The following is a 17,842-nucleotide window of genomic DNA, read 5'->3' as shown; positions in this document are numbered from 1 at the left end:
CTTTTCCCCATACTTACTCTTCCCCTGCTTGCTCTTTGTTCCCACCCCTCCCATCTTGCTAGAACCTCCCAGAAGCTTCCTCAATAAGAGAAGAATGTGGACGGGCAGCGGACGCCACCAGCAATGGGCTGTAACGAGCTTCTCACTGGCTGCATCCCCGTCTTACCGAGATCTTGGTGAAGATGTAGATAAACAGGTAGAGCACAGCCAGGATGATGGGAATCCTGTTGCCACCAAAACGTTTCCGTAGGTACTCTGGCATCGTGGTGACCTGGGGACCAGAGCTGAGCTTTTGCCACCCAGCAGCCCTTCCTCCCCCTCCTCCCCAAACTCAGAAGCACAGATGGTCTTCTTGGGATTCTCAGTGGGAGACTTAAGAGGGAGGAGAAAGTGGGGACCAAAGGGTGGGGTGAGGATGAATTGGGGTTCTGTGAAGAGCTATGTACTTAACTATCATATATGCCAAATGTATATCCTATCCCAATTTTTGCCATCTGTGTTATTAATGTTATGTTATAAAACTTATAAATGTTACTATAAAACAATGTTTTTCTTTAAACCAACTCATGTTTATTTTTTTATATTTATTTTTTTTAATTAAAGGATAATTGCTTTATCATGTTTACATTTAAATAAACATCTAAAAAGAGAAGGAAATGGCAACCCACTCCAGTACTCTTTATTCTTGCCTAGAGAATCCCATGGACAGAGGAGCCTGGTGGGCTACAGTCCATGGGGTCACAAGGAATCCAGACACAACTGAACACACACACACACACACTCACATCTATAAATAACAATGCAAATCACTACTGTGAAATGGAAAAATCAATCCTAAACTTAAGGAAACCAGCAAAAATATACACATTGATAATAAAATAACTCATTTATGTTCTATTCATTTCTGGTGCCTTCCTCTTGCACACAAAAAACCCTGGGCCTGGAACCTACTCTTTAAAAAAAAAAAAGTCATCAGAAAAGTGTTGGACAGATGTTAAAAGCACACTAACACCAACATGAAACATTACCCTTGAGCTCATTGAAGACAATGGAGGAGGCAATAACTTCTCTAGATGATTCAGTGTCGTTGGCTCCATATCTAATGCATAAAATCATCTCAACAATCTCCATTTGTCCTTGCTCTAAACTTTGGGAAAATTGCTCTAAACTGTTAACCAGGTTACCAGGAACACAGAATCCTAAAAGCAAAATGTGCACATTCCGGAGACAGCAGAGAGACCAGGGCAGCACTGAGTGAGTGGCTCGCCCATGGTCCAGATGGGTGGTCCCAGGCTGGCTGTCCTTGCCATATGGGGCACCCCAGGGGCTGGGTCATGCTGATGAAAACCATTATTTGGGTGATACTTTTCTTGGGGGATGGCATGTCCTTTCCCAATCTCCTCACTGTACCCCCAGACTTGGGTTCAGAGGATGCTGTGTTTGGACAAAAGAACCTCAAACCAAAAACTTTTCTTTCATGAGATCCTAGATCTCAGATGGAGAAGGAAAGAGAGCTGATTATAGTCACAGAAATGTTTGCAGCCCCTTTTCCAGGCTGCTGCTGCTTGGATGTTTCCCAGTCCAACCCAGGGAGAGACTAATGGGTACCAAAACATGAGCTGACAGACAGCCAACCATCCACCCCAAGGTCAGATGTGAAGGCAGAAGAAGCTCGGAGGGGAGACTGGGAGAAACTGGATAGCCAGACTTGATTTAAGAATGATAAACTGAGACTTCCCTGGTGCTCCAGTGGCTATGTAGTGGACCTGGGTTCGATCCCTGGTCTGGGAACTAGGTCCCACATGCCACAGTTAAGGGTTTGCATGCTGCAGCTAAAGATCCTGCCTGCCACAACGAGGACCCAAAGCAGCCAAATTAATAAATAAAAAAAAAAAAAGAATGCCAAATTGTTAATAGTAAAACCTGGCTATTCAAGACTATAAGGGTGTACAGTGTAAAATTATTTCAACATTAATGTATGTTTGAAAATCTTTTCATAATAAAATACTGGCCAAAAAATTGAACTCTAGAAATAAATATGTATGTGCTCAGTTGCGTCCAACTCTTTGTGACCCCATCGATTGCACCCCGCCAGGCTCCTTCTGTCCATGGGGATTCTCCAGGCAAGAATACTTGAGAGGGTTGCCATGCCCTCCTCCAGGGGATCTTCCCAATCCAAACCCAGGTCTCCCACATTGCAGGCAGATTCTTTACCGACTGAGCCACCAGGGGAGCCCATAGAAGTAAATAAATGAACACCTTGAAATTTTAAAAACTTAAAAAGTATCTCTTCCTTCCCCCATCCCTGAAAGGGCATTTAGGGGTTCTGACCCCGGTGAATGTCTTGTCTCAACCTTCTGATTTGTTGCAAGGCAAACAGGGGTTTTTCCTGAAGCACATGGCACTAAAGTCTGGCACTATCAGGGAATAACACACAGAGGGATTCAATCAAACCGCACTGAATGGACACACTCTTGGTGACAGTTTGTTGTTGTTCGTCAGTTGCTAAGTCGTGTCTGACTCTTTTGCGACCCCATGGACTGTAGCCCACCAGACTCCTCTGTCCATAGGATTTCCCAAGCAAGAATACTGGAGTGGGTTGCCATCTCCTTCTCCAGGGGATCTTCCTGACTCCAGGATCAAACCGACATCTCCTGCTTGGCAGGAGGATTCTTTACTACTGAGCGGCCTGGGAAGCCCTCTGGTGATGGTGTCAGAGCTAATTAGAGAGAGCGCATGAAAGCTTCGGCCCATTCAGATAAGTAGACCAAGGATGCTGCTGCTCAAGCGGATTCACTCTCTGGTCTGTGAATGACAACCATCAGCGGGTCTTGCTGGAGAGCGACATTCCTATCCTTGGCTGACAGCCTTTATTATCAATTGACCTCCATTTCGATCTACAGAGAGCTGCACAGCCTGCTACATGCAGGACGTTTCTAATGAGCTAAGAGAGGAAGAAGGCATGAAAATCATCAGAAAGTGAACGGCACTGGTATCTAGAAATCAAACTCTGGGGAGAAATGTGATGCTAGCTGACAGATGGGAGGCAGCGCCCAGGCTGTTTGTTGTAAAGTGGCTGAGAAGGCAATTTGGAAGAAAACAAGGTTGAGAGACAGAGATGTGAATGACTGTTGACACAGGAACCACCCTATGAGTGTTGCTGGGTGAACATTAACAGGAAATAAACACAGCCAATGACAGCTGCCCCGAGAGAGGACCTCCTGAGCTCCATGCTCTGGGGGCTCCTCATCTCCTGAGGATGGAAGGTGGCGAGAGGACGTCAGCATCTGTCTTACTCTCCCTTGAATCAGATCCAGACCGCCACACTCCATCCTCATGGGAAACCCCTCCCTCTTCCTCGGAAAGCCATGTCATCAGCCATAGCAACCTCCGCTCACCCCAACCCTCCCCAGAACGCTGTTCAGCAGCCAATGAGAATTTCAGTTCCTTTGTGGTCTTGCCCTCTTTCTAGGCTTTCCCCCAGTCTGGAAGCAGTTTCAAGGACAGTGCAGAGAACCTACATGGGACACTTTGTACAATGTCCTAGCCCCAACAACAGACAGGCATTTCCACCTCAACAACTCATTTCTCTGGCCAGCATCCAAACCTCATCATCTCCAGGACTCTATTCACCACCAATCCCCAAAGTTTTCATCAATGCCACCATCTCATTTGCTCAGCCTGATGACCCTGGCTTTGGCACTTGACTGAGATTTTCAGTTCCTAAATGGTGCCTCTTCTTTTGAATGTCAGCTCATCCTGCCTTTTGATTCCTTCTGAAATCATGGACCCTGCTACTGAGTAGCTTCAACAAATATTTTTCAAGCATCCACTATGTATCGGACACTATTTACTTTTGGCTGCCCTCTTTGCTGCCGCGTGTGCAGGCTTTTGATTGCAGCGGCATCTCTTGTTGCAGCATATGGTCTCTAAGTGTGCAGGCTTAGAAGTTGTGGGCCACAGGCTTAGTTGCCCTGTGGCACATAGCATCTTCCTCGACCAGGGATCAAACCCATGTCCTCTGCACTGGCAAGCAGATTCTAAACCACTGGACCACCAAGGAAGTCCCCAGACCTTATTCTAGACACTGAGAGAAACCAAAACTGGTTCCTGCCCTCCTGGAGCTTACGATCTAATGGGAGAGACACGCAGTCTAGTGCAGTGGCCTTCAATGGAAAGAAGAAGATTTCCTATCTCCCCAGGGAACATGCGGCAATGTCTGGAGAGGCTGTGGCTGCCACAATTTGAAGGGTGCCATTGTCATCTGGTTGTAGCTCAGTCGGTAAAATATCTGCCTGCAGTTCAGGAGACCCAGGTTCGATCCCTGGGTTGGGAAGATCCCCTGGAGAAGGAAATGGCAACCCCACTCCAGTATCCTTGCCTGGCAAATCTCATGGACAGAGGAGCCTGGTGGGCTGCAGTACATGGGGTCGCAAAGAGTCAGGCACGACTGAGTGACTATCACTAACACTGATTGTCATCTAGTGGATAGAGATAGGGGATGCTGAGAAAACATCCTAAAATGCACAGACCACCCCTCATACATGCATATACACACACACAGCAAAGACTTATCCTGGTCCAGGGACTTCCCTGGTGTTCCATTAGCCAAGACTCTGCGTTCTCAATGCAGGGGGCCTGAGTTCAACCTCTGGTCAGGGAACTAGATCCCATGTGTGGCAACTGAGACCCACCACAGTCAAATAAATAGATATTTTAAAAAAGAGAATTAGCCTGCCCCAAATGTCACCATTGCTAATGTTGAGAACGTATGGTGGGAGAGACACAGTCTAATGTGAGAGGTGTATTAATTTAATAATCACACAAGCAAATGCACAACAGCCATGACGGCAAACGAAGGAGAAGACTTAACCTAACCAGAAAGGTTAGCCCTCCAGACAGGGCTTCCTGGAGGAAGAGTTGCTTAAAGTAGGAATTGGACAGATGATAGGAGCTAACCAAACCACAAAGGAAAAGGAAACTTTACAAGAAGAGGGGAAAGTTTTGCATTAAGCTGGTGATGCAGAGCCTGGTGAGGATGAGGACCTGTTAAATACTGTCTGGAATACAGTTCGCATACAGCTCAATAAATCCTTCTTCAAAGAACAAATAAATGAATGAACTGACAGGAGTATACTGTGGATGGAGAGTAGGGTGGATCTCTAAAGAGTAGGAGTCATTTTCCATATTCAAAAGTAAAATTGGTCTATAATTTTCTTGATGGATAAAATTAGCGTCATCCTAGTCTCAAAACATGGTATACAAAAGTCAATCCTAGGTGGATAATTGACTTAAAAATAAAAAGTTCTAGATGGTAATACAGAAGAATATCTTTATGACCTTTGAATAGGAAAATATTTTTAAAATAAGATATAAAAGGCAGTAATTAAGGAAAAGTGGTAAATGGAACAACATTAAAATTAAGATCTGTTAAAGAGAACCCTCTTACACTATTGATGGCAATGTAAATTGGTACACTCACTATGGAAAACAGTACGGAGGTTCCTTGAGTGAGTGAAAGTTGCTCAGTTGTGTCCGACTCTTTGTGACCCCATGGAATCGAGGTCCATGGAATTCTCCAGGCCAGAATACTGGAGTGGGTAGCCTTTCCCTTCTCCAGGGGATCTTCCCAAACCAGGGATCGAACCCAGGTCTCCTGCATTGCAGGTGGATTCTTTACCAGCTGAGCCACAAGGGAAGTAGAGTTTCCTTAGAAAACTAAATGTAGAGTTATTGTATAATCCAGCAATCCCACTCCTGGGCATGTATGTCAGAAAAGATTATAATTCAAAAAGACACATGCAACCATGTTCACAGCAGTATTATTTAAAACAGTCAAGACATGGAAGCAAGCTAAATGTCCATCAACAAACAAATGGATAAAGAAGATGTGATATATGTACACAATGGAATATCACAGTCATAAAAAAGAATGAAATAATGCCATTTGCAGCAACATTTATGCACCTAGAGATGATCATACTAGTGAAGTAAGTCAGAGAGAGAACAAATATTGTATAATATAACATATTTGACATCTAAAGTATGACATAAATGAACTTATCTACAAAACAGAAATAGACTCAGACGGAGAACAGGCTTGTGGTTGCAAAGGGGGTGAGGAGTGGGGGAGGGGTGGATTGGGAATTTGGGGTTAGCAGATGCAAACTCATCTGTAGAATGTATGAACAACAAGGTCCTCCTGTATAGCACAGGGAGCTACATTCAGCATCCTATGATTAACCGTAATGGAAAAGAATATGAAAAAGAATATATATATATATATTATATATATATACACGTATAACTGAACTCCGGGAGTTGGTGATGGACAGGGAGGCCTGGCGTGCTGCGATTCATGGGGTCGCAAAGAGTTGGATACGACTGAACGACTGATTTGATCTGATCTGATCTGATAACTGCATCAATTTGCTATACAGCAGAAATGAACACAACATTGCAAATCAACCGTACTTGAATAAAATAGCTTTTAAAAAGATCTGTTTATCAAAAAATACCATTAAGAGTTAAAATGCAAACCACAGAGTAGGGGGCAAAGATACTTGCAATACATGTAATCAGCTTGTTTCCAGAATGTACAAAGAACTTCTATCAATAAGAAGAAACTGTAGAACATAATAGAAAAGTTGGCAGAAGTCCTAGACATGTTACTTTCCCAAAGAGGACATCTGAATGGCCAGAAAATATATAAACAGAATTGCCAATGGAAAGCACAGGGAGAAAACTACACAGTCACCAAATTGGCAAGGATTTTAAAACTGGAAAATACCAAGTATTGCCAAGAACACAGAGCAATGGCGCAAAGGGAATTTGCATGCCCCGCTGCTGGGAGTATAAACTGAGAGAGCTACTCTGGGAAGAAATTTGGCAATGTCTAACCAAACTTGATAAACACATCCAATGACCCAGAAATTCCACCTATAGTTAGATTTTCCTCCATAAACATAATGTTTATATTCATCAGGACACTTGTATAAAAACGTTACCAGGACTTCCCTGGTGGTCCAGTGGTTAAGAATCCACCTGGCAACACAGGGGACACAGGTTTGTGGTCTGGGAAGATCCCACATGCCGTGAGGCAGCTAAGTCTATGCACCACAATGACTAAGCCTGCAGTCTAAAGCCTGTGGTCTGCAACATGAGAAGACACCGCAATGAGAAGCCCAGGCACTGCAGAGAAGAACAAGCCCCACTCAGCACAACCAGAGAAAGCCCATGTGCAGCAACGCAGACCCAGCACAACTAAAAATAAATAAGTAATTTTTTAAAATGTTATCAGCAATACTGTCCATCACAGGCTAACACTGTGCTGTGCTGTGCTTAGTCTCTCAGTTGTGTCTGACTCTGCGACCCCATGTACGGTCCCCACCAGGCTCCTCTGCCCATGGGGTTCTCCAGGCAAGACTACTGGAGTGGGTTGCCATGTTCTCCTCTAGGCTAACATTAGGAACAACCTAAATGCTTGTGAACAAAAGGAGAGACAAATATATTGGAGTATAATCATACTCCGGGATACTACATAGCAATGGAAATTAACCAGGTACACGCAAGGAAAGAATGTTACCCACCATTCCATGTACTATATTTCATTCCAAAAAAGTAAAATTAAACTATATTCTTTAGGTGTGCACAATTAAAACTATAAAGAAAAGTAAGGGAGTGAGCTCAGTGGAAGTCACAAAGAAAGGAAGACATTGCTATCTGGTAAAGGCATGTGAGGGAGGGTATTACACTTTGTGACTCGATCTGGGTATTCGTTTTACAACAATTTGTTAAGCACCACATTTGTGTCTTATTACTTTTCTGTGTTTATTTTATTGCCCAATAGAAATGGATTGGGTAGCTTTTTATTGCTCCTCAGCACTGTGGCATTTATTATCTAACATCAGCTTCATCTCCCCTTTGAATAAAATGTTGACCAAAGAACGTCTGGAGCCACAGGAATTTTTAATTGAGCAATAAAGCCTGGAGATCCTTTCACAGCAGCACAATTCTGTCAGTTTCAGCCCTTTTCACGGCATGATATTCACAGTACAGATACCCAGTCCCCCAATCAGTGATACTGTGGGAGTCCCCAGGTTTCTCTATTACAAACCACAGCAATCATTTCAATTCTTCATGCCTCTTCTTAACCTTCAACCACACAAGTTCCTTCCTCACTCTCAGCAAATGACACCATCTTCTACTTCACAGAGAAAATAGAAACCATCAGCTAAAAATATCTGGCCACCCTACCTTTAAACTACATCTCCACCATCCTTCATTCCTTCCTATTCAAGGTGCTCAAGAAAGACCCACTGATCCAGAGATCTTCACTTCTAGTTAGTGTTATTCTGCCTCAGAGATTTTGTCCATGTAGGAGCTGGACAGACCCAGGCTCCCCATCGACCAAAAGCCATGCTTTTAGACTCAGTATTATCTCCAAGCAAGATAATTTATTTATTCCTACCTCACTGCCTTTGCATAAGATTGCACTACTTCCAGTACAGAGTGATTTTTTTAATGATTTTCCTGATCATTAAGTAGTTCTACTTTGTATATTTTTTTAGTTTCCATAATAAAAAGTTAAAATCAGTTATTACTTGATGAATAACACTGATACTCTGTGATCTTGGTCTGCCTAGTAGAATATCTAAAACAGGATTAAGTCGAGAGGGTATGTGTGACAGAAAGCTGTCAATAAGAGCAGAAGTGATTTTTTAAACTACCTCTGTCAAAAAGTCTAAAGCACTACTATTTTGTAACAAAAAATTTGACATATCACATCAGCCAGAAATAACTCAATTATTATAGTTTTAGGTAGAAAGGAAGAAAAAAAATCACTGAATCATGTGGGTGTGTGTGTCTGTGTTGAAAGCAGTAATCTGTTATGGCTTAAACATTCAGAAAAGACTGTGATTTTGTGTTTTGACATTCAAAAAAAAAAAATTTTTTTTGAGCCCACATTTCTTCTAGCCTCTGAATACCCCGCATGTATCTTTGATGTCATTACTCAAAATGTTCCATCATTACTAGGTGGGAACTGCTAAGGACAGTGTTCCTAATTGTCCTAATTAATACACGAGTCACCCCTCACCGATGCTGCAACCTCTTGGGGACTGTGTAACGGATGTCCACTGGCAGGACAGAGGGATGCTGTTGGGAGGGAAGGGATGAAGGCAGGGCCGACTCTCCCTAAGGATCTTCCTAGTCCATAGCACCTGGACCCCCTCAGACTCACCTGACCAGTGATGTAGATTGGAAGGAAGATCCAGGACAACATCAGCACGAAAAATAAGCCCTGCCCGAGAAAACAGAATCAGGACTCAGCTCCTGCCCAACATTGTGGTGACAATTTGGATTTCCTTATGTCTGGATGGAATCTAGTCTGGTCTGCTCTGGTTCCATCTCTTACTTACTGAGTAACTCACCCTCCCTGGACCATCACATCCCCATATTTAAACAGAACATGGGGATGAAGTGGGGCAGAGTGGCTCCCAGGGCTATGTCTCCTAAACCTTGCATATCCCACTTTGTCCACTTGTGTTCCCTCAAAACAAGGCTGTGAGGTCAGGCAGGCCATGCTGATGAACAGCTGGTGCTGGGAGAGTTTACATAGGTCTCTGAGACACATTTTTCTCACCTGTGCAATGAGAGTAGCAGCACCGCCACTGGGTTGTTGCAAGGGAATCAGTAAGACGATGCTTACTAAGCACTTATTATATTCCAGACATTCCCATGCACGCTTTACAAGCATGAAGTCATTTAATCCTCACAATGACCCGATATGGAAGGTACCATTATTTTCTCTGTTTTATACATGAGGCTCAGAAAGGTCAAGTAATTTGCCCGAGGTCACTCAGCCTGTAAGTTTTAGAGCCCAGATTTGAATCCAGATGGTTTGGTTCTAATCTGTAATTGAATCCCATAATATGATGATGTATGCAGTGTACTTAAGTCTATGGCACAGGGTAAACGCTTAAAAAATGAGTTGTTATGAAGATGAAGATCACTATTAATAAGTGCATCCCCTCCCAATCAGTAAAAATCATATCCTGAATGAGCCTGCTACACAGAGAGTGTGTCCTGTCTCCTGAGTATCTGCAGGGTGGCAAAAAGATCAAGAACCATGGAACCACATAAGTTTTGTGATGGGCAATTGATATCTAATACACAGAAACACCCCCCAGTCCCACAAAACCTTGTATCTTCTGCATCTGCACAGAAGAGATTCGTGCCTTCTTCACACACATATCTGCCTTACGGACTCCCATCAAGCAAACACGGGGAAGCCTGCAATATGACTTGCAGATCAAATTGATTTTTGCTAACCAGGGATGCCCTTGATGCTTCCTGCTTGTTTCTTCATAAAGCACCACTATATTTAGAAGAGCAGAGCATGCATAAAACTGCCCCCCGCCCAGGATCCACTTGTTTGGTAATCTTGAACTGACATTGCCCTGGAAACATACTTACATTAAGCTCATAAGCAGTTACAGAAAGACCCGCAGCAGCACCTGACCCTGCCAGGCCAACGAAATGTCCACTTCCAACGTTGCTGGCAAACAAGGATGCACCCACCTGTGGGGAGACGGACAGGTCAGATCTTGCAGCCAAGCTCTGGAGTGGCTTCTTCCCACTCCCCTTCTTCCCATACTCCAAAGGGACCATGACAAAAGGAGAAAGTGGGGCCATCCCTAGTTCATCTAGCAATAAAAACCTCTTCTCCGAGACTCTTTTACTTCCACCTTTAGGAAACTGACATAACAAATATGCATATCTAGGATGCCTAAAATGTAAATTGTGCCCCCCACTAGGCTTGTGCAGTGCACAACTCGAACAACTGTATGCAGCATCCCTAGGGGTTAGGGAGGACAACAGGTGTTGTAGAAAGTGCTCCAGGATGAGAATCAGGAAGCCTGTGTTGTTCCTCAGCTCCACTTCTCACTTAGCAAAGTGGAGAGCCCTTCTAGCAGAACTCTAAGTGAGCAGAACAGTTCTTGAGGACCCCAATTCCTGGACTTCATTGATGACATAAGACAGACTTGGGCACCTGGCCCCAGTTGAGCCAATTACATTCTCTCTCCTGGGAATCTGGACCTGGGAAATCATCTTTGCTGGTCCCTTAGACTGGGGGGCATGTAACCCAGGGCAGTGTGTGTGTAGCAAGGGGATGGGGAGCGGGGTGCATAGCACATTCAAGTCTGCTACTCTGAGAGGAGAATGAAGAAGACTTGCAGAAAAAGGCAGCTCAAGGGAGGACAGAACCAGATAGAGACAAAGAGACAGATGATGGGGGGAGAGAGCGGGAACTGTTTGTGAGGGGACTGTGGTGCCGCCCACTGACTTTCTAGTCCCTGGTTTTCATTGACTCTATGCATTGATCTGTCACTATCACACTCTCTTGAGTGTTATAGCTTAGCAGTGTTTTGAAGTAGAGAAGTCCTAAATCCTCCAACTTTTTTCTTCCTTTTCAAGTTTGTTTCAGCTATTCTGGGTCCCTGGTGTTTCCATCTGAATTTTAGGATTGCCTTACCAATTTCTGCAAAAAAAGGAGGGGGGGTGTGATGCATATGGAATTATGACAGGGATTGTGTTGAATCTATAGTTCAGTTTAGGGACTGCTACTATTTGTGTTAAATAGATACTAACGTGCCATTTTAATTCCCTTATTAGCTTAGGCAGCTGCAATGTCAAATTGATGGTTTTTTAACTAATACCTCTGGATAAAAAGCTGCTCATGCTGCATGATCATTGATTTGGATCAAATAAAGACAAGTTGTACAAAGGGTGCATTCTAGAGTAAAACACTGGCAATAATATGAGAATGGGGCTTTGAACGAGATCCAATCCTGTTCTAACCTACTGGTCTTCAAGACTACTGCAGAGCTGAAGAGAAGGGGATGGGAATAGAGCCATTCCCAATAGAAACACGACAAAGCTTCCTGTTCTTATTGCGATTCCGTTGTTTTTCTTGAATTAAAGCTCCCTGGGGGCTTCCCTGGTAAAGACCCTGCCTGCCAGTGCAGGAGACATGAAAGACAGAGGTTCAATCCCTGGGTCAGGAAGATCCCCTGGAGAAGGAAATGGCAACTACTCCAGTATTCTTGCCTGGAGAATCCCATGGACAGAGGAGCCTGGCGGGCTATAGTCCATAGGGTCACACAGGGTCAGACACGACTCAAGTGACTTAACACACACGCACGGGGGCTTCCCTGGCAGTACAGTAGATAAGAATCTGTCTGCCAATGAAGGGGACACAGGTTTGATCCTGGACCTGAGAAGGGTCCACATGTTGGGGAGCAACAAACCCCATGCGTGGCAACTACTGAAGCCCACGTGCCCTAGAGCCTGTGCTCTGCAACAAGAGAAGCCGCGACAATGAGAGGCCTGAACACTGCAATGAAGAGCAGCCCCGCTCACCACAACCAGGGAAAGCCCACGCAGCAACAAAGACCCAGCGCAACCCAAAACGAATAAAGTAAATAAATAATTCAATAATTAAAAACAAACAAAAAAAGCTCTCTGGAGGAAATTTCAAAGATCTTTACTCTGCCATTCCCAATGACACCACCCTGCCTGTTCCTCTGAAATGTGACTTTTCCACTCTTCCCATAAAGAACTCACACTGGCTGATGGCTTGTTTTGACCAATATGACGCAGTGAAAGTGACACTGTGGGACTTCCAGGTCAAGGCTCAGCAGCCCGGCAGCTTTCATTTTTGCCCTTTCGAGTCAAATGCCTTGTAAAAACCTTGGGCTGGGTCACTAAACGATGAGGGGCATGTAGAGAGTGAAGCCCCAGCCTTCTAGCCATCCCCACCAGAGCCACATCTGTGGATGGGGCCGTCTTGGTGTCTAGCCCATCCAGCCAACAGCTAAATGCAGCCAAAGAGCTAAAGTGCTAAAGAGCAGGGGAGGAATCACCCACTCGAACCGTGCAATCATTGGAATAATACACTGAGACTTCCCTAGTGGTACAGTGAGAGTCTGCCTGCCAATGCCGGAGAAATGGGTTCGATCCCTGGTCTGGGAAGAATCCACATGCTGTGGAACTGAGCAACTAAAGCCTGTGCACCCCAACTCCTGAGTCCTCACCCTAGAGCCCACGAGCTGCAACTACGGAGCCTGTGTGCCTAGAGCCTGTGCTCCGAAACAAGAGAAGCCACTGCAATGAGAAGCCTGTGCACTGCAGTGAAGAGTAGCCCCCACTCATTGCAACTAGAGAGAGCCCAAGTGGAGCAATGAAGATGCAGCATAACCAAAAATTAATTAATTATATCTTTTACAAAGATATAATATGCTGTATATACTATATATATATATATATATATATATATATATAATGAGTCACTTTGCTGTACAGCAGAAATTAACATAGCATTGTAAGTCAGCTATACTTCAGCTTTTAAAAAATAAATTTTAAAAAGAAATAATACACTGTAGTGGTTGTGAGCCACTACATTTATGGGTAGCTTCTTAGGAGCAATAGCTAACTGATGCACTTGTTCCAAAGCCCTTTCTCTTAACCACACCTCCTTTCCATTGACATCATTCTCCGGAGTAAAGAAAGCAAAGAAAGTTCCACAACTGCCCTTTCCTTCTTGACCTGGAGAAGGGTCATCCAAGAATATGAGCAAAGAAATGGATACAAGTATGCAAAAGCAAGCATACTTAGGTGAGCTGCTATATTCCAACTGAATCTTTTTTTTTTTTTTTGAGCCCAGCATCACTCATGATAAAGACCATTTGACCAGCATTTCTTAAAGTTCAATCATTGCGGGACTTCCCTGGTGGTCCAGTGGTTAAGACTTCACCTTCCAATGCACAGGATGTGGGAAGCTAAGATCCCACATGCCTCATGGCCAAAAACCCAAAACATAAAACAGAAGCAATACTGCAACAATTTCAGTAAAGAAAAAATTCAGTCACTGAGTACTTCTTTTGTAGCCATCTCTATGTCCACTACACCTGCACTGGTATTTACTCAACATTTTACCTTATACTGACTTCTTCTTTAACTTATATATATGATTATATATTTTATTATTTAACCAATTATTATATATTAATATGATATATGTATTTACAACTTTACATGGAAAACCAGTATCACTTGCTTTACATAGAAAAGAACCATACAAATAAAATGAAAATGAAAAAAAAAAGTTATAAAATTCTATCTAGGTTCTCCAGACTACCAAATTTACTTACCCTGAAGCTTGAATTCTCTTTGTTAAACACAGATTAGTCCGTGCTAAAAGACCGGTAAAGCCATCTTAGTAGCAAACTGTGACTTTCTTTTATGTAACCAAGAAGACTGACTGAGAATAGGAAAGGGAATGCTTCCACGATGTAATCTGACGTTACTCAGTGTTGTGTCTGCACAACTGAAAAATCGTGGTGCGCCCGTTCTTCACACTTAGGAAATGCTGCGCTAGATTACAAGCTCCGTGAGGGTGAAGACAAGCTCAATGATGTCTCCTCTGTTTGGTGCCATGCTGGACAGGGAACTGTTCTAATGAATTCACTGAATATATAACGCAGAGCTCATTTTTGGTATCTTTTGAGAACAGTGTGGTCATTGTCTTCAGACATCGTATTGACCAGAGGCTCAGATACCTGTTATCTCTCTGTATCTTACATCTTTTGGACTCCCTGCAAATGGGAAATGTCTTCTCTCTTTTTATTTGGGAGATTTAACACTTATAATAGAAGATCATGAATAAAATGATCATTCCTGATTCCTTACTCAGGACCCATGAAGCAGAGGCCTGTGTGCATATATGTGTGTGCATATGTGTACACGTGTGTGCACATATGTGTGCATGTGTGTATTTCCACAAACTGTGGAAAAGTCTTCAAGAGATGGGAATACCAGACCACCTTACCTGCCTCCTGAGAAACCTGTATGCAGGTCAAGAAGCAACAGTTAGAACCGGACATAGAACAACAGACTGGTTCCAAATTGGGAAAGGAGTATCTCAAGGCTCTATATTGTCACCCTGTTTATTCAACTTATATGCAGAGTCCATCATGTGAAATGCTGGGCTGGATGAAACACAAGCTGGAATCAAGATTGCCGGGAGAAACATCAATAACCTCAGATAAGCAGATGACTCTACCTCTATGGTAGAAATGAAGGAGTAACTAAAGAGCCTTTCGACAAAGGTGAAAGAGGAGAGTGAAAAACATGGCTTAAAATTCAACATTCAGAAAACTAAGATCATGACATCCAATCCCATCACTTCAAAGAGATGGCAAATAGATGGAGAAACAATGGAAACAGTGACAGATTTTATTTTCTTGGGCTCCAAAATCACTGCAGATGGTGACTGCAGCCATGAAATTAAAAGATGCTTGCTCCTTGGAAGAAAAGTTATGACAAACCTAGATAGTGCATTAAAAAGGAAAGACATTACTTTGCCAACAAAGGTCCATCTAGTTAAAGCTATGGTTTTTCCAGTAGTCATGTATGGATGTGAGAGTTGGACCGTAAAGAAGACTGAGTACTGAAGAATTGACGCTTTTGGACTGTGGTGTTGGAGAAAACTGTTGAGAGTCCCTTGGACTGCAAAAGACCAAACCAGTCAGTCCTAAAGGAAACTAATCTGAATATCCATTAGAAAGAATGATGCTAAAGCTGAAGCTCCAATACTTTGGCCACCTGATGTGAAGAGCCAGCCCATTAGAAAAGACCCTGATGCTGGAAAAGATTGAAGGCAGGAGGAGAAGGGGAGAGAGGATGAGATGGTTGGATGGCATCACTGACTCAACATACATGAGTTTGAGCGGGTTCCGGTAGATGGTGAAGGACAGGGAAGCCAGGCGTGCTGCAGTCTATGGGCTCACAAAGAGCAGGACATGACTGAACGACTGAACAACAACAATGTATTTAGCAATGCCTTTAGCTCCCCTTGAATAGAGAATACTAATTGGGCTGTTGTATTTGTTATTTGGGTTCTCAACATTTTTTCCACCTTGTCTCAGTAATGGTCTCCAGCTGTCCTTCAGGGTCTAGCCCTTCTTATTTCTCATCACATATGCCTCAGAGCAGGCTCCATGCCCTCCAGATAAGGCACTGAGTGTGTGACCCAGGCTTGAGTTACTTAACACAGCAAACTACCTTGGTCACAGTGACTAACACAGAGATGGGCTTGGGACACATATTTTCCAGGGATCCTGCCATGGAGGCAGGTGCTCTTCCCATGCTAGGCTGGAGACAGAGAGGATGGAAAGTCTGGAGGAGTGGCCATCATCTTGTTGACATGAAGTTGAGCCTGTTTGGGAATGGCACCCTTCCAGAAGCAGAGACACTGATAGAGATAGATAGGTGATAGACAACTAATGGATAGATGGATAAATGTGTGTGCTTCATCGCTCAGCCCTGTGTCTGACTCTTCCCGACCCTATGGACTGTAGCCCACCAGGTTCCTCTGTCTATGGGATTTTCCCAGGCAAGAATCCTGGAGTGGGTTGCCATTTCCTCCTCCAGGGGATCTTCCCAACCCAGGGATTGAACCCACATCTTCTGTGTCTCCTGCATTGCAGGTGGATTCTTTATCCTCTGAGCCATCAGGGAAGCCCAGATAGATAGGCAGATAGATAGAAAGATATATATTAATAGAAAGATAGATAGATAGACAGATAGATGGGATAAACAGAGGGAGAAACCAGGTCCCAGTGATCACTTGTGCCCCTATACCCTGCCATACCTGAAACCAGACCAACTCTAGGTTTTTCCCTTAGGTGAGCTGATGGATTCTTTTTGTTCAAACAATTTCGAGTTGGAGCTAAGTCTTCTCTAGTTTAGACTGTGACTTCCAGACAACATGGAACCAGAGAGTCCTGAGAAAGCAAAGGCTAGACAGAGTATCGGGACTTGAAGAGTCTTTTAATTGAACCAAAGACTACTTACTGGCCACCACAGCATGTTGCCTCCAGCTAGAAAGTAGCCTTTCACGGTGTCTCTTTTGGTCTTCACTGTGGACTGAAACAGAAAAGAGCAGTGGGTAAAGGAAGTGTTAGCAATCAGAGGCACCCCCAGGTGGTCTAGTCCCAGATTATAACCCGGGAGTCCAGCAAGCCAGATTCAGACATCAAATATATTTTGGGGTTTGTTTGGTTTGGGGTTTTGTTTGTTTTTGTAAGAGTCCCTGAGCAATACTTCCCATGGCCATTATTTGCATGAAATATCTTACTTCACTATTTTTTGCACCATGCAGCTTGTGGGATTTAAGTTCTCCAATGAGGGATGGAACCTGGGCAGTGAAAGCGTGGAGTGCTAACCACTGGACCACCAGGAAAGTCCCTTTTTTTTTCCTTTTTTTTAAGTAATTTTTAAGTAATTTTTTCCTTTTTTTTAAGTGAGGGACTTCCCTGGTGTTTCAGAGGCTAGGACTCTTTTCTTCTACTTCCCTAGTTAGGGAACTAAGATCCTACATGTACTGTGGTGAGGCCCCAAAATAAAAATTTTAAATTAAAAAAAAAAAAGCCTCTCAGGTCCTTCAAAGAAAAAGTATAGGTGATGTATGATATTATATAAGTTATAGGTGATTTACAATTTTTAAAGGTTGTACTCCATTTATAGTTATAAAATACTGGCTATATCCTCTGTATTGTATAATATATTCTTGCAGCTTATTTTATGCATAATAGTTTTTACCTCTTAATGCTCTACTCCTGTATTTCTCCTCCCCTCTCCCCGCTGATAACCGCTAGTTTCTTCTCTACATCTGTGATTCTACTTTTTTGTTCTTTTTGGTTTTTTTTCTTAAGATTGTTTTTTGATGCGGATCATTTTTAAAATTCTTTATTGAATTTGTTTCAATATTGCTTGTGTT

At 43.3% G+C, this 17,842-nt stretch overlaps 1 protein-coding gene across 2 annotated transcripts in view; it reads right to left on the bottom strand.

Moving 5' to 3' along the window:
- Positions 1-17,842, bottom strand: part of SLC5A11 (solute carrier family 5 member 11) — a 57,347-nt gene that overhangs the window by 26,530 nt on the left and 12,975 nt on the right. For both annotated transcript variants that reach the window (XM_070779833.1, XM_019988403.2), the window contains exons 4-7: positions 16,918-16,989; positions 10,477-10,581; positions 9,242-9,301; positions 167-271 (exon numbers count right to left, since the gene is read on the bottom strand). In XM_070779833.1, coding sequence (XP_070635934.1) covers positions 167-271; positions 9,242-9,301; positions 10,477-10,581; positions 16,918-16,989 — 342 coding nt within the window. The remainder of the gene's footprint in view (positions 1-166; positions 272-9,241; positions 9,302-10,476; positions 10,582-16,917; positions 16,990-17,842) is intronic.

This window comes from Bos indicus, chromosome 25, assembly GCF_029378745.1.
Source record: "Bos indicus isolate NIAB-ARS_2022 breed Sahiwal x Tharparkar chromosome 25, NIAB-ARS_B.indTharparkar_mat_pri_1.0, whole genome shotgun sequence".
NCBI lineage: Eukaryota > Metazoa > Chordata > Mammalia > Artiodactyla > Bovidae > Bos > Bos indicus.
This window is presented reverse-complemented; position numbering and strand designations above follow the sequence as displayed.